This window comes from Fusarium oxysporum, chromosome II (genome assembly GCF_013085055.1).
Source record: "Fusarium oxysporum Fo47 chromosome II, complete sequence".
Taxonomy (NCBI): domain Eukaryota; kingdom Fungi; phylum Ascomycota; class Sordariomycetes; order Hypocreales; family Nectriaceae; genus Fusarium; species Fusarium oxysporum.
This window is the reverse complement of record NC_072841.1, coordinates 5,301,241-5,321,016: the sequence shown is the minus strand read 5'-3', so window position 1 is coordinate 5,321,016 and position 19,776 is coordinate 5,301,241. Positions and strand designations below refer to the sequence as shown.

At 47.0% G+C, this 19,776-nt stretch overlaps 6 protein-coding genes across 6 annotated transcripts; 2 read left to right on the top strand and 4 right to left on the bottom strand.

Annotated features, from left to right (window-relative positions):
- Positions 1-458: 458 nt before the first annotated feature.
- Positions 459-1,298, top strand: FOBCDRAFT_316382 (uncharacterized protein; the record flags this gene model as incomplete). The annotated part of the gene is made up of 1 exon (XM_054703550.1): positions 459-1,298. The coding sequence occupies one exon, from the start codon at positions 459-461 to the stop codon at positions 1,296-1,298; it is 840 nt and encodes a 279-aa protein (XP_054559525.1).
- Positions 1,299-6,161: 4,863 nt separating this feature from the next.
- FOBCDRAFT_248463 (uncharacterized protein) lies at positions 6,162-8,481 on the bottom strand. Its single transcript, XM_059610846.1, has 3 exons — positions 8,193-8,481; positions 7,333-8,143; positions 6,162-7,262 (listed from the first exon to the last, which is right to left on the bottom strand). Exons 1-3 carry the CDS (start codon positions 8,441-8,443, stop codon positions 6,234-6,236), a joined length of 2,091 nt encoding a protein of 696 aa, XP_059464292.1. The 5' UTR covers positions 8,444-8,481; the 3' UTR covers positions 6,162-6,233.
- A 1,726-nt stretch (positions 8,482-10,207) lies between these two features.
- On the bottom strand, positions 10,208-12,022 carry FOBCDRAFT_128486 (T5orf172 domain-containing protein; the record flags this gene model as incomplete). The annotated part of the gene is made up of 3 exons (XM_059607840.1): positions 10,208-10,297; positions 10,421-11,289; positions 11,389-12,022. The coding sequence occupies 3 exons, from the start codon at positions 12,020-12,022 to the stop codon at positions 10,208-10,210; spliced, it is 1,593 nt and encodes a 530-aa protein (XP_059464291.1).
- Positions 12,023-13,081: 1,059 nt separating this feature from the next.
- Positions 13,082-16,044, bottom strand: FOBCDRAFT_156201 (uncharacterized protein; the record flags this gene model as incomplete). Its single annotated transcript, XM_059608376.1, has 6 exons — positions 13,082-13,987; positions 14,052-14,252; positions 14,324-15,015; positions 15,075-15,155; positions 15,207-15,663; positions 15,962-16,044. Coding segments are annotated over 6 exons (2,418 nt in total), but the record flags the coding sequence as incomplete, so codon positions are not given.
- Positions 16,045-16,496: 452 nt separating this feature from the next.
- Positions 16,497-17,464, top strand: FOBCDRAFT_156197 (uncharacterized protein; the record flags this gene model as incomplete). The annotated part of the gene is made up of 2 exons (XM_031174983.3): positions 16,497-16,662; positions 16,753-17,464. 2 exons carry the CDS (start codon positions 16,497-16,499, stop codon positions 17,439-17,441), a joined length of 855 nt encoding a protein of 284 aa, XP_031051768.2. The 3' UTR covers positions 17,442-17,464.
- A 1,094-nt stretch (positions 17,465-18,558) lies between these two features.
- FOBCDRAFT_156195 (ClpP/crotonase-like domain-containing protein) lies at positions 18,559-19,453 on the bottom strand (the record flags this gene model as incomplete). The annotated part of the gene is made up of 3 exons (XM_031174981.3): positions 18,559-19,054; positions 19,131-19,190; positions 19,259-19,453. The coding sequence occupies 3 exons, from the start codon at positions 19,451-19,453 to the stop codon at positions 18,590-18,592; spliced, it is 720 nt and encodes a 239-aa protein (XP_031051766.2). The 3' UTR covers positions 18,559-18,589.
- Positions 19,454-19,776: the final 323 nt, after the last annotated feature.

Sequence of the window (19,776 nt, the reverse complement as noted above, 5' to 3'; positions counted from 1 at the left end):
TGACTATTCGCTTATTTCGTTATGTAATTTAGATACACACATTCGTATACGCAGGGCATATTTGAGTGCACGGGATCGGTGTGAATTGTCAGGCCCCGTGTTATGCCTAAATATATCCTGTTATGAAATATTTCACTTCGCAGGGTAGGCCGAGTTCGGCCGGCCACGCGCGGCCGAGGTGCTGTTTATAGTAACTTAACATAACAAACATAGCCACAAGTGAATTGAGGGCAACCGATACGAGATGTTATCTAGGCGTGCCATCTGGCAATAAAGGAAGCAGTACTTATGAATGGCATAACACTTCTAGTGCCATCTGAATGTTCTAGCCGACAAAACTTCAACTTTTGCAGCTTGCGTTCAATCTGCGCTGTTTTGGACATTCGTGTATCATTATGCGATATCTTTTTACAATCGCATTTTTATTTTTGTCTATATTGCTTGTGGCAGGCCGTGAAATGAACGTCGTTCAGCCGGATGACGCTCTAGATGATTCGCCACGTGCAATAAGATATGGACTCGCTCCTTCAAAACAGGCGCAAAAATGGGACGAGGCGACATGGGAAAGGGGACACCTAGTGCAACGTTGGCGGCAATGGGTTCGACGGCAAGGCGCGATTGAAACCACCAGCAGTGAAAGAACAGTTACAGAGAGAAGATCCGAAACGAGAGGGACCACTCATACGAAAGATGCGATAACAGAAGACGAAGCAACGACGACAGAAGACGAGGCTACAACCACGCAAAACGAAGTTACAACAACAGACGAACCAAAATCAACTGCACAAGAGGCTACTACCAAGGGAACATCTACCCAAGAATCCTCGGTATCGTCGACGGTGCTGTCTACGTCCACCGAAATGTCGAGCGGCTCGAGTTTCACCACAAGCAGTACCGTAACTTCGACGGAACCTGGTGCTTCCTGCTACAGTACAACTGTCAAGACCAGCATAGTTTGCTCTATTACCACTGACGGTCATACTGAGAGTGCTTCTTGTATTACGAATAGGATGACGTCCAGTACATGTGCTCCTGGTCTATTGTGCGAGATACATCCTGGCTCTGGCGTCACGGTCTGCATGGAGCAACACAACGAAATCGGCACCGAAGGTATAATTGTGGGAGCGTTTTTTGGTGCTTGCATTGCAGGATGTATAGCTGTCTTGGTTGGCATGTGTCTCAAGGATAAGCGCGCCCGGAAAAGGTTTCAGAACATAAAACGGGCTAAGACATTGAGAAAGATGAACACGGCGACGCTGGAAGAGGAGGCAACCCTCATCGCTGGTTCTACGAACTAAGTCATGTTTCTCGCCCGAGACTAAAGTAACATTTGTATTCTAGTGTCAATACTCCGATTTAGTCGCCGACGCCGAGCCACTGAGAACTGAAGTTTGAATCAACGCGTTCACCTGTTTGCATGATCGTGAAATGAGAGATAGTGCAAGTCGTATATCTCTAACCAACAACCACGAAGGGAATCCAATTCAACCTTCTCTGAGGCTTCCGTACTGGACTTCAAATCGTGGACATTGTATATCGCATAGCCCTAGGTAAACATCTCAATGTGCCTCCGGAGCGATCCTTCTCGTCTTTATCTTGGCATTCGAGCCGCCTCGAGGAGGTTGGCTCACAACTAAATATCGCCGCTCTTTTACTCGGTCCAAGCATTGGTAATCCAGGCAACTGGTATAAATACCTACGTGAGCTATCAAGTGGATAAAAATCTACAACAGGCTTTGCCCAGCTGTGGTCCAGCGGTTAATAAAGATACAAGCTCTACCGCAAATTAGTCCCTGGCGTTATGGAGATATTCTGGAGTGTAGGGCTTAGATCCAACACCCGACAGCCCGTGGGTTACCAATAGGCATAGGGACTTCTGTTCAACATCACCATATAGCTTTCCATAGACCACTGTCTTGGCGGCCGAGAGCGGACGAATTCCAGTCCACACTAAACGTGTTGACATGGCTATGTCTTCAATACTCATAACATAGTCACTGGTTCCCGAGACTCTCGAGGGCCAAAAGATAGAGAGCGACAAGATCAACGTTAAGGAGGATAGGACACAGGCCAGGCCCTCTTGAAATTCGTCATCTTCCACATCGTGTGTGAAAAGTCCTACAGGATAGTGGCCTCGTGTTTGACAGTACTGAGCGGGTCAAAGTGAGCAGCCCGCTTGGCTACTTTAGTCTGTTCGTCCGTGCTTGATAGAGTTATTTGAGATTCCTAAAGGTTTTAAGCATTTTGCAGAGCCTCTTCGGTGCGGGATTCCAAAGAGTAAAACAATATGCCTTCAAATTGCGGGTTTGATTTCATCTCTAACGGAAAACTCACATTGTGTCTGGTGGAAGGAAAAAAACAATTACACATGTCTTTAAGAAGAACGGACCCTGATATGGTCTAAGGTGATGGTTTTTATGGATCGAATTGAGCACAAACTCCTTCGTCAGGAACAGGCATAAAAATAGACTTATTTGTACTAAAAATATACTAAATGTATGTCTAGCGTAGCCCTAAATTTAAGGCCGGGTTAATGCAACAGCCCGTTAGTGGAGTCTCAGCTACCGCGACGCCCGCTGCGCTTGAATGCCTGTTACCCTAGGCAGACAAGAGGTACAGTACTTGGTAGAGCAGGGTACGCGAAGCAGTAATTGCATTATGCGAAGCTGTGTCTCACTGCCAATATAGTACCTAGTATACGTGGAGTAGCTAAGGATAGCGTCCACTCAAGTCCCTCATACCTTACAGTCAGAACTGATGGCTGACTGAATCCCTGCCGGCGTCAGTTTCGGGGAACAGCCCAACCACAGGCCTTGAGACTGGTGAATTATGGGATCGTCTGTTTCGCAGTATGGATCGAAAACCCCACTCGGCTTTGCTTGTTCTTTCGTGTATTGTGCAGTGATGTGCTACGAGTTGTCTGCGTGTCTCATCTCCCAAGCGTGCACTAGCAGCTCCTTGAAGTACTGGTTTATATTACCCCAGAGTTGCCGAATTTCTCCCTTATAATCTTTCCTTCTCCTTCGCTTCTCCATATTCATATCTAAAGTATCCTCCCTCTCGTTTCAGTCTAAATATCATTTCATTATAGGTCGGAGAACATACGGCTCATCATCATCATCATTCGCGAGAGTATGGTTTGGAGTTCTTCTTTGTCCCTCTTTTTCTTTTCTCTTACTTCAATCTGACCACATCACCCACCACTCAATAGTCATTAACGAGCATAGCCAAACCCATGATCCACCGCGCGAGATGCAAGATCTACCGGCAGCTCAAAGAGTATGTTCAGCCGCACACCAACTCAATGCATTCAATTACTCGTAACACCAACTAATATCCTTTCAAGTACCACTTTCGCCCTTCTGACGAAAGTGGCGGAGGGTTCCAAACTCCTGGGAGCCATTCTTACCAGTCCAGCTTCGAGGAATTGTCTCTTTCACGTCCTCCCGGCGGAGAACACCCAGTCCTTGACCAAAACGAATCCAGCCAGCCGACGCGACTTTCAAGATTTCCAAGCTCTAAACCAACAGAAAGCTAGACCATAAAGTCATTATTAAAACTTGGATTTGCAAACTGTGATCTTCACTGACAAGGCGTAGAAATTGACAGCCCTGCTCATTCGTCTAGCGATGGAAATCTTCCGTGGCAAACCCTCAGAGAGAACATCTAACGAACCAAGCAACCTTTGCAAGATACCCGCTCTTGGGCACTTCCTAGACGAGGTAGAAAAGATATTCAGGCCTGTTCTTGCATCAACTCATTGTGTGGATGAAGGGGTCACATATAACGATATACTTGATTAGAAAAAGTTTCTGGAGCTCAGTCCAGGAGATGAGATTCACATATGAACTTGATCTCATTCTATCCTGTGCTTGTGAGACAAGATGGGGCGTCCTTCTGTTGAAAATCTGTTTCTTTGCTGATTAGAGCGTGGAAGGCCAAAATCCGAAAGTGAGGTCTCAGCTCAATATTTACTGCATTGCTAAATAACTAAAGTATCTATTTCCTCCTGAAAATAACGTAAGATAGATATTTTGATCTTACATAGATTTAATTTCATTAGAAAACAGAGTGCACTATACATCAGGTCATAAATGGCTCCCTAGTAGTGTCCGGCATTGAGTTGCGCTCTTTTAAAGTTTTGTCGTTATAATGTCTACCTGGGCAAGGGGACAGTCATAACCACGGCCGTTGGCACCACTCGAATGAGCCGCGGCCCCTATTGCCCTAACGCCCATAAAGCTGTAAACCGGCAAGAGCACATGCCTTACTTTCCCACAAGACCGTTCGAAGTTACACACTGTATCGTTGATAGACTATTCCGTGATGAAATCGATCCGGCGATGTTATACACCGTAGTCCCGCCGATTCTATCCAGTAATTGGTAACCCTTGGTAGCAAATGGGCTTGGTCAATCCTGACTATAGACTCCCGGTTGGATGTTGTCGACATCGCGGCATCTTGAACGAGCTCGGCAATCCTGGGGAGCTTTGCCTCACTTCGAAGTGGTGGCTGTTTCTGAATCGGGGCCAACTCTGATTCCGGATTGGCGGCGATACGAGAGGCTAAAGATAGCGAAAGTGCCAAGGGATATGGTGCTTTTAGAAAGACGATGCTTTGGTCGCTGATAGGTATTGAAAAAGGCGTGTTGAGCAGTTGCATGGGGAATATATGCATGTCGTAAATAGCTGAAGGCAGTGCGTTACAATCCTGAAAAGCCTCGGCAGTACTCTTCTCTTGGCGCCGCCGTTTCCGTGGGATTTTGGGCTCGATGGGTGCATACCGATCACAAATCACTCCATCACCGAGACACCGACGGCAGTGAGGACGACCTTCATCGCATTTGAGATGTCGAATCCTATTTAGTAAGCGATTGTATGTCCCCGATCACCCTAAAATGAATTAAAGCCGAGGGGCGGGTGAACCTACTTGCTGCAGCGATCCTGTTAATACTTAGGGTCCAGAAAAGCGATGGACTTGGTGATTCTAAGACTCACCAGGTTATGCAGCCTGTTCGGACCTTCGGAGTAGATGCACGTTTGTACTTGGGCTTGGCGTCCTCAGAAGCCTCCATCTTGGCTGTCATTGTCTTTTAGCAAGTGTCGCAAAAGTACGGCTGGAAGAAGCAGAAAAGATGAATCTCTGTGGCAGTTCATAAGTCAGGCCTGGGGTCTACACTATACGAGTCAAGCAGAGCTGTTCCAACGGCCGCCATCAAGCCCGGCGTAGATAAACTCGAGTATCATTACCGCAACCGTCACAGGGTGGTCGGGAAATTGCTGTAGCAGGTGATTGCATTCGCCGCATTATTCTCCTCTTCAGGCTCGCAGCCCCGGGCGCTCCGAGACCCGAATGGTCAGGATATGGAGCTACCGGCCGACGGGAGTCCACCGATCCCGGAACTCGAGACATACGCCGGCTTCAGCTGCAGGAGCTGCCGGCATCTGGCCCGGGACAGATCAAAGAGGGATAGGCATCAGGCTGACGCCGAGCACTGGGTTCGGGCCGTTGGTGACGACCAGGACCCAGACGAGGACGAGACCGAGGATTACAGCACCCGTGGCGGCACGTGATGTAACTGCTAGGGTTGTAACACCTATCTTAATTAATAAATATACGTTATAACATAATTAATCTGCCTTTATAATTTCTAAATTATTTAAAAAGATTTATATTAGCCTTCTTATTATATTTAATTTTAATTATAGGCATCTAGCCTTAATACCTCTATCTTTAGATATCTTCTTTATTATTTTAATATTATAATCCTTAGTAATATTAATAGGCAGATCTACTATCCTACGAAATTAGCTATTCTTAGTAAATAAGAAACTAAATAAGCACTTTATTATTTTAAAGGAGATTATATTAAGGAATATATTTTAAATACTAAATCCCTATGGACTTATTATATCCAAGGATTGAGTTGCTATTAGGCCTTGCGGAGAAAGAAAATTCTAAATTTCAGGCATTAATGAAAAAATGCATTTTCAGAGTGGTGAAGTTGCAGTTGTTTTGACAATTATATCGCGATGTCTTTATTTCCCCAAGAAGGCATTGTCATCTGCGCATTTCAAGTGCTACATTCAAGCTGACTGAAGGATTATAGTAACCCTTTTACCTCAGTCACGTGGATCGAGATGCAGTGACTTCATTATTTACTCCATAGCAACGTCGGTCTATTAAAGCAAGTTTAATGTAAGTATTCACATAGAAAATAAATAATTTAATGTCTAGAGAAGGGCAGGGGCGAGGGCAGCCAGAAGAGCAAAAAAACTAGCAACCTGCTTGTCGGCGCCGCTAACAACCATGGGAGCGCCAGTAGGCTCGCCGCCAGGTGCGGGCTCACCGTGAGAGCCACTTTCCATAGACGGGCCAGTGGGCTTGCTGCCAGGTGCGGGCTCACCGTGGGAGTCACCTTCGTTGGACTCATGGGAACCATTGGGCTTGGAGTTGGATTCACCGCCGTAGGGTCCGGTGCAGCTATCTCCAATGCACTCAGGGCCATTGCCCTTTGAGCTATTGTCGTTCGAGCCCTTGCTCTGATCGTCAGAGCTGGAGCCACCGTTTGAACCACTGTTGGAACCTCCATGGTGCATGCCAGGCTGGGAGCTGCCATCGTGATCACTGCTACCACCTCCGTTCTGGCCCTTGTTGTTAGGGTAGACAGGAGGGCACTTGGGACCCTCACAGGCAGGAATCTCCTCGGTCTTGCAGTTCTCAGGTGTACCCCAAGAATTGTCCCAAGGCTTGTAAATGACCTCTCCACCGGAGCATCCCTCGCAGTCTGCTGGGACATAGAAGTTCTTGTAGTTCCACCAATCATTGCATTCCTGAGACTTGTAAACAGTCTTTCCAGAGCAGCTGCCTGCAAAGCAGAAGTAGGGCACATATTGGAAACCGCCCTGGCAGTCACAAACTTCAGGGACATAGACCCACTGGCCGTCACAGTCGCTGCAGTCGGCCTCAACAAAGATGTATACTACGCGCTCGGTGGCAGTGGTGACAGGTCCAGCAACTGTAGTGGTGAAAGTAGTGACGAAGGTTGACTGATCAGTGACGGTTCGAGTAACTTCGTTGGTGATAACATCAGTTTGAGCGCCAGCAGCAACATAAACCGTGAGAAGGCGATTGGAAGGAACGGCCTGGCGACGGTGCATCCTGCCACGACGAGAATCACCACCGCAGAACTGAGAGTCATCACCGGGGCACTCAATATCGCAGGAATCCAGCTCAACACGGGCGGTTTCGTCGCCGTCAATCTCATCACCACAGTAGCAGTCACTAGAAATGTCAGCAATTGCGGAAACACTCAGAAAGGGAATATAAGACTTGCGTGTCATAGACACCAAAGTAGGCTCGACCTTGGCAGAGAGTAGAGCACTGATCCAGATCCATAGAGGCATCAGATTGAGCAAGCTCGAAAGTAGGGAAGCCATCAGTAGATCCAACACAGCCAAAGAGGGTGAAAGCATCAATGAAGTCAGGGAAGCCAGCGGGAGAGGTAGCAGTTGGAGCGGAAGATTGATCCTGAGTGCCAGTTGCGGTCCCAGTGGGGAAGATAGTCTCGCCGTTCGAGTTCGTGGTGAAGCCAGCAGAGTTAGTGCTGGGAGGCATAACAGTCTCTCCCTCAGAATTGGTAGTAAATCCCTCAGAGTTAGTACCAGGAAGGGTAGCAGTGTTGGAAGGAATAACAGTCTCGCCCTCGGAGTTTGTTGTAGCACCTTCAGAGTTAGTGTCAGTAACACCTGGCGTCTCAGTACCCGTTGGGAGAGGCGCAATAGGTGTGGTCTCTGCATCTTCGCCAGCTTGCTCAACAGAGAGATGAGAAACAACAACCTCAACAGCATCAGAGCCACAAGTCAGGAAGTATTGGATATCGGGGCGACCTTCGGCGTTAAGCCTGACGGGGTTGCTTCTCTGTCCAACCTCTGATCCGCCCGTGTCGGTCATTACTTGGTTGTAGATCCTTTGGCCATCCAACTGAACTTCGAGGCTGCATCCTTCAAACGCTTGACGCTTACGGCCTCCGCGAGGAGGCCTAACGAGGATACTGAAGATGACAAAGACACGACGGCCTGCGAAGGCGGCCAGGAATGGCACGAGTCTGAACGTAGCAACTCCATTTCGGATGAAGAGAGAGCTAAAGTCTGTCAGTGCCTCATGCTATGTAGTTGCTAAGATATACTTACACTGCTGCTGAACCATCAAGTGCAGTAGTGTAACTAGCACCTGCACCAAGCTGGGCCGTTCCAAGAGAGACAGGCGCAGTAGACGGAGCAGAGCTACCAGTCGTAGTAGCACTCGTATCAAGTGAACTAGGAACAGAGGAAGAAGTCGTAGTGGCAGGAATACTAGTGTTTGTAAATCTCTTGAAATTCTGGTGGAACTGCCCGAATGCACTTGAGGCACATGCCGCGAGGAGGAATGAGGAAAAACGCATGGTGAACGAGTGGCTGCCAAAGAATGGCCTAAACTAAGAAATGAATGACAGAATGATGATATCGAATTGGTAATGGTAACCAAGTTCATGAAATATTTATATGCGTCGGGTAGTGAAGTGAGCTGAAGGGATAATTTGCTTGGCATGAATCATTTCAAGATACCTAATCTCCTTGCATTCTTGAGTAATCTTCTAAGACATCTACGAGGTAATTGCATCTGAGTCCACAGTAATCCAATCAGTTTGACATATAAGCAATTATAGAATAGCTTAGAATAATAAACAAAGAGAGAATAGTGATTCAAGCTGGAAAGGCTGCCAAGCTAGATAGTTTAGTTGTGTTTAGCAGTAAAAGCTGCAGTAGGCATTATTGAGATAACCATATGTCCATACATTCCCAACACTACACATGTAACATCTTGAAGGGAGCTGGTATATTCGTGTTCACTCCGATCCAATCAGCATGGTCTGTTGGCCAGATTTGCTGGTGCGCGAAATGTTGCCACAATTCCTCTAGAAATACAGAGGAGTGTCGTCCAATCACTCATCCCTTAGAGTTTCACTTCCAACTTCACAAAAACTCCACAAAGGGAGAACTGACGCCTTGTAAGACAAAATAAATGTTTATCGCCGATGCATCCAAGGAATGTCAAGCTTTTATCCATTCATGTGGGTTCAATTGAGCATGAGTGCTTATTAGAACATCGACGTGTGTCGTACAGGCTGAGTTCGTGTGAGCATATAGATGCATCCAAAGAGAGGTCCTAACTACAATTAACATATTTGCACTGTAGAGGCAAAAGCTAAGAAACAAGCATGCAAGCCCACCAGCTCAATGTCTTTCCCCCCTGATTGAGATGGCACATGTGCCAAGGCCAAGCTTGAGACAGATGTCTGGGCATGTGATGATCTAGATGCGCGACAACCCTCGATTACCCCACATTTATTAAATAATGTCGAGGCCATGTTCCAAAACGCCTCAGGCGTTCGTCTTGCCCATATTCAAATGGTTACGGTCGCTTGTCTAAGCCGTGTGATTTCATTAAACTGCTTCAACACCTGGTTTGTTCCTGACACAACATCTGGAATTGTTTTCTAAATCTACAAAGCATTCTCTCAACAATGCATTGTCATTTAGAACTTGAATAAATAGAGAACCATCTGAGGGAGACTCAATCCATTGTATATTTCAATTTCAGCCCAAGTTGTTTTCACGCAGCTGGAACCGACAGCTTCGACAGGCTAATAGTATACTTAGCAGCCGGCGTAGGGCAAAAAGGACACGTATACAGAATAGAGGGAGTATGACAATATAGGGAGGTCAGGTTCTAATTGATTAGATAGATGTAGATATGTAGGCAGTGGCCGAATCATCGAGAAGCAGTAGTCCAGAAACCTAGGGTTTGGCGCTGTAGTGTTTGCGGTAAGACCAGGCATATGTAAGAACCTGTTAGGAGGGTATTATAATTCTAATTTATTTTAAGAAGGTTGAGATATTTATTGCATTTACTTATTCATTGCGTTTACTTATTATATGTTAATCATACTTTGTTAGCTGTTTAAAAAATACTAGCTTATATGCATCCTTATAAATAACCCTTAAATTAAAGTTATACTAAAAAAAGGTTAGTAATATAAGAGAAGCTAGGATATAAGATTTTATAAGTAAGTAATATGTATTTAGACTGTGAATTAAAGTAGGAAAGATAAATCGCCAGGTATAAATATCTCAGAATAGAGTGGAGATAGAACTATGCCCAAGAGCTAAACCGGTATATGCCACAAAGATGAACATACAGTCATTAAGTATTGGAGAGTAGGGCTTCCAAGACGAAGGAATAGATCTGTATCATACTATACTTTCGTGCTTATCTCCACAGGGCTTGCTTCGGCCATGAATCCAGAATAAACCTATTTCTTCATATCTCCAGTATTGTTACCCGATAAAAGCTGAATAAAACCATCTATCTATCTCACCTTCCCCGCATCTCCCTGTCGGCTGACTCCTGATATCTCCCTCATAAAACGGTCCATATCCCGCGTTCTCGTTCTCTCCTCCTCTTTGATCGTCCATTTTGTCTTATTTCTAAGCTGAGTGGACTGGTACGGGCGGGTCGCCATCCAATCGGACCACTTTTGGATCACCGCAATGGCTTCTGTAGATGGAATTTCGAACCATTCTAGGTGCTGCTTTAGGCAACCGTGGCAATAGATCATGATTCTTCGATGGTCCAGCTCCGCGTGACATAAAGCCTCAACACGACGGGCATTTGGAATGGCAGCAGCCGTACTTAAAGAAATGGGGTACAGGGCTTTGGAGGCCCTATTGCAATCGAAGTCCCACTCCTGAAGGCGTTCCTCCACGAAACGAGTCGTGTACCCAATCTTCACAAATCCTGGGTTTCCTTCAACCTTATACATATAAACTTGCCCATCTCTCTGGTCCCTGTCGTGTAGCTCTCTCAGAATTTCGCCTTTGACCATGTCATATGAAGACTTAGAGTCAGCAACTCTGTCGCTCCTCGCGATTATCTCGAAGGGGGAGGTATTGTATTTGGTTGGCCAATATGTGCTCAAATCTCGATCGAAGTTGGGAATCAACAGCCTTCCACTTCTCAAGACAAGTTCATCGCTCCTGCTGGTCGAGGGGCTCTCGGGGGACCCTTGTCTGTTTGGAGCTCCGGAAGGGCCTCTGGTCTTCTCGGGTATACTGCTTTCGGCCAACTTTACAGAGTGCTCCTCTAGGATCTCCGCAATGCTCAACTTCCACGATGCCACCTTTTGCAAGGGTTGCTTGTTTATGTGCTGAGGACAGTAAATATTGGTCTCAAGAACTTTCAGGAGACCTTCAAGATAGGAGCCATTTTGATAGACATGTGGATTAACAATGTCGTCAATCGTTAGCATACAATTATACACCCGCTGCCCGCCAATCCTATGCTTACAGCGCGACCCTACACTATCCACTATTCCTATGCACTGGGCAGACTTTAGACTCAGGGCCTTTCGGATTCCCTTTTCAACCGCTGTGGCAGGGTCGGTAATGCTTGCTTCTCCGACGGGAAATATCTTGATCCAGGCTTCGATTCGCTCCTTTTTCGAAACACTACTAGTATGGTGTTTGCAATGCACAAGCTTAGCAAGCTTATCTAGCGTAACTTCGAGTTCCATAGATGATTGCGTGAGAGCAATGATCGACTCGAGCTGAGAAGTGACCCCGGCTCTGTTCGATACCGGTGTCCGACTTCGACAAGGTCTATTCGCTTTCGTAAGAGCCCCGCATCGGTTATCGTCGAGACCCGGACTAGTCCTCAGTATCGTAGCGTTGAACCTTGCCTCTGTCGGCTGCTTCTCATGAGCCGTCAATGCTGACGATTGTCGAGGAGGGGTTGTTGGAGGGCTGGGAAGAGATGAGACGGCTCCAGCCGGACAGGTTTCGTCTCTAGACACTCTCGGGGCTTGGTCTGGCGAGTTCGGAGTACTTAAATCTGGGATGGCCTTCGAGTTCAATTTCTGAGGCTTGGGGGAACTGGCAAGGTTGGTAGCCGTCTCGCTTTTCTCATTGTTCCGTAAGGACATGATTGGGGCGGAGAGTACGAGCAGCTGGCAGAAAGTGCCTACTAGTGGGTGAGGTTGATATAAAAATAAAGCATAAAGATGTCTCCTTTGTACAGGACTTGGATTATCGGAGCCAGATAGGTCGTGAGGAGGCGGATTGTCGTTGAGACGGCAATTTGGCAATAATCTAAGCGCCCTCCACGGGATCTTGTGTCACTTGTATCAAATGATTAAACATTTGAAACGGGTGGTAAGCCAGACTCTTTTGTCTCTCTGTGTTTGTATGTATTCAACCCCGCTTTTCACACCATATCATTTCCATTTCAACGAATCAACAAGGTGGATTGATCAGTCGAAAGTAGAATGAGGCCAGCCATGCGTGGAGACCAGTTGCAGCAGCCGAGCCAATAAAATTACGGCGATATTTCAGTGTTCGTCGAATCGATCATTGTGGAAAATTGAATATAAGCTACGAACATTTACCAACTAACCAGACGCGAAGGCTGCTTCCAATAAATAAGATATCCTTTCATGTTCACGGTAACTTTGATGAGAATTGGAAGGTAATCTAAATTTTAAGAGCGTTGTAGTTTACCTATTTAAAAACCCTAAGTATTATGAGTTTATTATAAATAAGTAAATAGTTATAAGAATTATTACTATCCATATTATAGAGGTTGGGGAGATTGAGTAATTAATACCTTCCGTCGTATTCAGTATGTCTATAGTATTATGAACATTGCAGGTTCTTATTCTTAGCAATTTAAAATGCTGAAAAAGGACATAAATAACCTCAGAGCACAAGAGGGTTCTGCTTTATATGCTGGATAGATGATAACTTAAATTTGCAATTAGCCCACTAAGCGCATTATACACAAAGCCCCAGCAAGGGTTGTTTTATGCATATACACTTATACGCTGCAAAACTATAAAACTATATCTTTACCTTTTAGTGAAAAAATACCTTGCTAGGGGAAACAGTAAACAACTCCCAGGAGCTAATACTTAACAAGGGGTTAAATTATACCCTTTACAGTAGTTATAACAGTATCTAGATCTACATCTTTTGCACTTTAGCCAGCGCTATCACTCTGCAATAATGCATCTATCCACTCATCACTTAGTCCATCTACTAATATCATATCATCCGCATCAGTGAAGTCAATCGCTGTGGGTTTAATCTCTTCGCGGGAAGCAACCTGGTCTAGGACACGTCTGTCACTGCCGGCGATCTTTTCTGCCCAAATTCTCCGAGAAGGATCCAGTGACGTCGGTGAGTATGCCTCACCAGGTGCCTCATCGAGGCAGGATTGGGGAAGGTCGAGCTTCTGCATTAAAATATCGCTGAAGTTTTCACGCAAGCCTTCTGGGTGCAGGCAGCCCGAATCAGTTTCGCCAACTTCCAGCTGTGCTGCTGGCTCATCCTCGTACGACATAGACGGTGTCCTTTGTTTAATGTTTCGTCGAGCTGAAGCTGAAGACACCGGTGGGGTCCATTTCAGGGACGGCTTCTCAGCTTGAAATTGTCGAGTCATGCTAGAGCCAGGCGGTATTTGGTATTCATTGAACGGGGCGACCATGTCTGTTTCGGGCAAAGGTCCCCCCCGGGAGATGACATTGTCGAGCCTTTTGATGAGGCGAACATAGAGTCTCGGTCTTGTGTCTAACAGTTCGCGCCAGTTGCCGATCTGCATTTCTTCTTCCTGAGCAAAGAGAATTGGTGACTCTTGGCTTTCTTGGAGACTTTCAGTAAGGCTGTTATTTACAGCTTTAACAGCTTGTAGTATGCACTCAAGCTCATCTCTAAAGTGCAGTCCTAAACACTTTATAATCCTTCGCGCCCAATTTGGGTTACGGGAACATTGTACCCCAGCGTCTTGCAGGCTCAACGATGGCGAAGACACGTTGGGGGAGGATGGACCATTGTATAGATGGCCTTTGGTGTTTAGGAGATGCACAAGAAGTGGAAGTGCTGTACAGAATATCCTGTGGGTAGATTTATTAGCTTTGCTCATTAATTGGGGTCGTGAATGAGTCGCGATCCGCTCACATGATAGGTGGAACCCTGGATAGGTGTTGCTGCCGCAATGATTCTGAAAGCCGATCCGTCAAGTTGAGGATACAATTTGCAAGATCGTCTTTTTGATTACGGAAAGAAACCTGCTCGTGCAGCATGTAGGATGAGTATGTTGCACGAGGATTCGCAGTGAGGTGCAACAGTTCACTTTGACAGAGCACCAACATGGCAGTCCTATTGTCACACTTTAGTTACCATAAGCCGTATCAAAGGACTGACTTGACCTTATCTAGGTAGTTACTTACTCGTAATGGAGGTGCATCATGCTTACTAGGAGCTCTATAGGGTCATGTTGTGAGCCCCTATGTTCTGTTCCATCGTCGAGGCTAACAGGCGAGCCCAACGCGGAGTCACGTCCAGAGATGAGGAGTATCAAACTGTCATTATACCATGTTTTCAGGTGGTTCTTGCAATCACGAGACTCGTATCCCTCTCCTCCGAGCGTCGACGCAGTTCTACAAGTGGCCATGCCTCCTTGCGGGTAGACCAGAGCCAGAACTCTTCTCAAGATGCTGATGAGAGCGGACATCTGTTCCTGGGCTTCAATAAATCGCTGCTTTGCTTCGACATCATAGACTCGAGACCGTCCTATCTCATGTGACAAATCGGCTCGAGAGAGCACAAGGCAATCTCTTTCTGCTTCAACCATACCGGGAGGCATCATGAGCGGCCGACGGGTGTACAAGCTGTGAATACAGTCGCTGAGGATGCAACATCCCCACAGTCGCCTAAGATTGCCCTGGCTGAAGTGACTTTTGACTGATGTCGAAACCTTGGCCTGGTAAATAGCATCCTGAGAATGATGAATTGCCCGACCAAGCCATTTAGTGCTCGGTCTATTGGTTCTTGAGCTTTTTTGTGAGGTCCAGTGTGCAAGCAAAAGAGATACTTGGGCAAGGACGACTGGTGATGACTCAGTCTCTTGGTCGTAGAGAAGCTAAAAGCATAAGTTAGCATATAAAATGAAGCCTGAGCGACGTCGAGTGTTGAACTCACCTGGGTCTTGCGAAGGAAACTGTCACGCGCCTCATGTGCGGTACTATGCTGCATGCTTTGAAGGACATCACCATCCACGTACTGTAAGGCGCAATTAGTGAAGAGCCTTCCCGTGATCAATTGTGGGCTTACCTCGCACGCCACGAACAGCATTGCTGAAAGTAATATAACAGGGACTCGACTGGTCTTGCCGCCAGAGGTCAATGGATCATAAATCGGCCAGAACTCGGCTTCATTGACAACAGGCAAGGTCGGATGAGCATGATGAAAGAACGCCCGGACCAGATGGTCCAAGCAGCTGCTTTCTGGTAACTTAAAACAACCTTGAGAGTCCAGATAATTGATGTCATCCGTATGCAAAGAGCTAAGATTGTTGATGCAGAGGAAAGGATAATACACGAATGTGATCTCAGGCCGAGCTTGGCTGTGGTTGTAACTCGGACTTTGACGAGTTAATGGTTCTGCCAGTTTTGGCGTCCCCAAGTACTCATCGGTCAAGACTGCAAGCAAGTCTTTGTCTTCCTTAGAGGCTGGCAGAGGCTTGGCCACAGTCTCTACCTTTGACACGTCCGGCTTCGTATTGTGATTTCTAATATAAGCGTATTAGTTTTGGAAATGCGTACGAGATTTAAATCTTCCAGATCAGGGATCCATGGGTTACTCGTACCTGTCATTGTGACGGCGTCGCCAACTGACAACGCATTGTTTACTGTCAAGTACACAATTTGTGCAGGCACTAGGCATGAATGTCACGTCACAGCGGACCTTTCGTGCTCGGCAAGATAGGCATGCCCTGTAGTGGAGTGGAAGCACAGCCAGCTTGTTAGCCGACACTTGATAACAGTACAAATAGGTTCATGTTCACTTCTGCATGCCAGACTACTTACTTGGGTGACCTTTTTCGAGTCTCTTGCCGCTTCGGCTTCGGCTTGGCGAATGTGCCTTGGTGTTCCTCAGTCATCGTCGGCATCCTCAAAGCTTGAGCCTCGGCTTGGACTAGGCAGGGGAGGACAAGGCGAGTTGTGTTGTGTTCGGGTGATGGTCAACCGGTATTACTAGAATGGCATCATGAGTACAATGCAGGCCAATCCATTGTCGTTCAGAGCTCCATCTAGACCAAATGACGGCTGTAATAAGATGTTACGCGTGCTTTGTGAGTTTCCTTCCGGGTCATCTTCGGTAACACCAAAGGTAACTCTGTAACGCCGAAAGTGGCTGTAACGCCGACTGGAGCTCTACAACGCCGAATGAGGCTTGGCAATTAGCCAGTGGGGCGGAAGCTAATTGAATCACGGCATCGACACCGCAACGGAGGTTTTAAATAGTCGATCATATGATGCTAAGTCGAGAACAACTACTAGGGCTCGTGGCGGGTAAGAAACTGAGCTATATTTTAGCTATTCACGCCCAACCTTAGCAATCATGGCTGAACGTGTCGCTCAAATTGCGTCTCATATTACTTACCCAAGAGGTCTTCTGGCGGGACAAACTGCAATAATCACGGGAAGTGGACAGGGCATTGGTGCTGAAGCAGCGCGCCTGTTCGCTCAGGAGGGTGCCAAAGTGGTTGTTTGCGACGTTGATTCAGGTAACTGTCGGCTGCCAAGCCCTCTGGAGTAGAGGGTACGGCTTGACCTTGGATAGAATTAGGCTAACACTTCCTGTTACCGCAATACAGACAAAGCACAAAGCGTGGTGAATGGGATCACTAGCTCTGGAGGCCAGGCACTAGCAGTCTCTGGTGATATAACAGATCGAGACTACATCAACCAGCTCGTGAAGCGCGCGGCCGAGTTTGGAGGAGGAGAGATCCATATTATCGTCAATAATGCTGGTTACACATGGGATGGTGTAGTGCATAAGATGACTGATAAGCAATGGGCTGCGATGGCGAATATCCACGGCACTGCTCCTTTTCAGCTAATTCGCGCCGCAGCCCCTTACTTCCGCGTCAAGGATGGAAAGCAGCGAAACATCATCGGCATATCTTCAACTTCAGGTCTTCATGGAAACGTCGGTCAATCTAATTACGCCTTCTTTAAAGCTGGTGTGTCTGGACTAATGAAGACGGTTGCAAAGGAATGGGGACCGGCGTTCAATGTCCGAGCTAACACAGTGGCATTTGGGTATATTGAGACGCGCCTAACGCAGGCGAAAGAAGCAGGGACCTTTATTACAGGACCGGACGGGGAAAAGATCCAGCTCGGCGTTCCTGGCCGCGATAGCAAATCCTCCTTCGAGGACATTCCACTTCGCAGGCCAGGTTCGGCACAAGACGCCGCCAAGGTTATCCTGGCTGTGTGCAGTCCCCTTTTCTCCTACGTCACAGGCCAGGTGATCTCTGTAACTGGAGGCAGGAATATGTAAGAGAGGAGGAAGAGCCGATATAGTAGTCCAATAGTATCAGACGAAGAATCACAAGTGTAACCCCTTCTAAGAGTCCAATTCATATAGAAATGCTTGGCATATCTCGTCGATTCCTGGAGGTGCGGAAATGGCCCACAGAATCGCACCGAGGAGACATCGTTCAGGTTCTGCTAGCGCCAAAGTGGCGGGAAGAAAGACAGAGCCTTGGACGTTTTCACTAATGATTTGGACATTGTGGAAGCGTTTGAGCACCGCGCTGCTTCCCTGGTACGTGAACTTGCTGTTGTTTCTCGATCTTGGAGGGAGGGTTACTTCTAACAAAAGCTACTAGACCTTCAAGTTGTACGACATGATTGATAACAGGAAGGCCACATGGGGATATTGTCGGTATTCAACTTCATGATTTGACCAACGGTAAGCTTCCGACAAATTCTTCCATGGCTGTATACTACCCAAAAGCTAATCGTCCTCATTGCAAGCTTACTCTGAGTCTGTCCTGGTGCACAATTTCTACAATAGACTGCTGACAGAAACAAATATTTCGGAGCTCACCAAAAGAGTATTGTGGCTCCTCTTCCGACTTTTCCCTCTTGGCACAATCAGCAAGCGAAATCGCGACTTTACTCAGTCCGGCGCTTTGAGAAACCAGGGCCTTAACCAGATGTCTGACACTGCTATTTGAAGCTTGATGAATGAGATACGTCCTCACGCAGTCAAGTTGGTTGATGCATGGAAGTTGCCATCTTACCTTCTCTACAGGGTATGTAGCCCCAATGTGCGTCCATTACATTACCCTTGCTGACCAAATCGAACTGCAGCGTTCTTGAAAGGTATGATGGCAATGTTATGTCCAAGCTGTGAAGGGCGAAGCGTTGCCACACTCGCGTATGTTAGTAAGATCATGCTGTATATATTTTAGGCTTTAAAGATGAAATCTAATTTAGAGTTCCTCAGAGCGCATTTCCTTGGTGAAGATCTCAAACGACAAGGTAGTGAATTCAACTCAACTTCTTTGGGCGCTCAGGACCCTACCACTTGCCGCATTAAACCTGTAACTCACCAGATGCGCGGTCCTGTATGGTCGATACGGATGACCTTTGTGTTGGTTAGAACAAAAGCGGAATCGTTCATCCATTTTATTATTATGTTTATAGCTTGACCTTTGCCTGACGGGAATTGAGCCGAGAATGAACATAACTAATCTGCTGGAACGCCCTCAGCGCCTCACCATATAGCTCTGCCCTGAGCAATCCGTAGACCCCCATCTTTGCCTTGGACTTGACCCTATCGGCAAGCTGCAAGGCACGGTCCAGCATCTCTTCCGGCGAGGCGATCTCATCCACGATACCATCCGCCAATGCCTCACTTGATGTAAACCTATGACCCTGCAGGATGACCTTCCTGGCTGTTTGTGGTGGCAGCTTGGCTCTCAGAAGGGCACCCATTCCATCGAAATGCAGGCCGAGCTCTGCTACGGGCATGCACCAGTACCCACGGGTAGAATTCATGATACGATAGTCGTGGGCCAGTGTCATCACTGAGGCACCTCCAAAAGTGTGTCCGGTGATGAGACAGATGGTGGGGAACGGGAAGTCTAGGAGAGTTGCAACAAGCTGTTACAGCCGAAGAATGCATATGTTAGTGAAGTACTCACCAAGTTCACCGCGGACGGCCAGATCAGGTGCTTACCGGATAGAATCCCTCGGAGCTGGCGTATGGGTTTGTGTCTCGTTCATAGAGATCCAGACCCTGTGCATATGTAAGTAATTACGAACTGTTCAAGGCATCCTGGATAATTTGTCTAGGGAAGAACGTACTGTGCAGAAGAACTTGGCATCGTTGCCTCGAATGATAACAACGCCAGGTGCGTCAGGACCTAGTTCCCTCCGAACATCATTTAAAGCCCGAATAATCTCTTGACAGAATTGTGATGTGAGACGGTTCTCTGGTGGTTTCTGCAGAGTAAGGATAAAGACATCTCCGCGACGCTCGAGCCCAAGGTTTTCGTACATGATTGCTGGCACACGTAAAAACAGATGATGCTGATGATTCAGACCCTGACGTTTAATTGATCACTCGGCTGTTAGACGATGCACGGTGGAGCTCTTCCCCAGGACAGCAGATTTAATGGGTCTCGGCGTTAGTTACGGCGCGTGCCATCCTAGTGTGTCCTCGGCGAAAGAAAAAAAAACCCCCACCAGTAGGTGAAACGCCGCATCGATTTGCCGAACCTCCATGACAAGACATGTTGAACACGTCAGAGTCTCGGCCACTTATGACAGAGTTATGGTTTCATCAATGTCGAATGGTATGCCCTTGGTCGACGGATAACCAT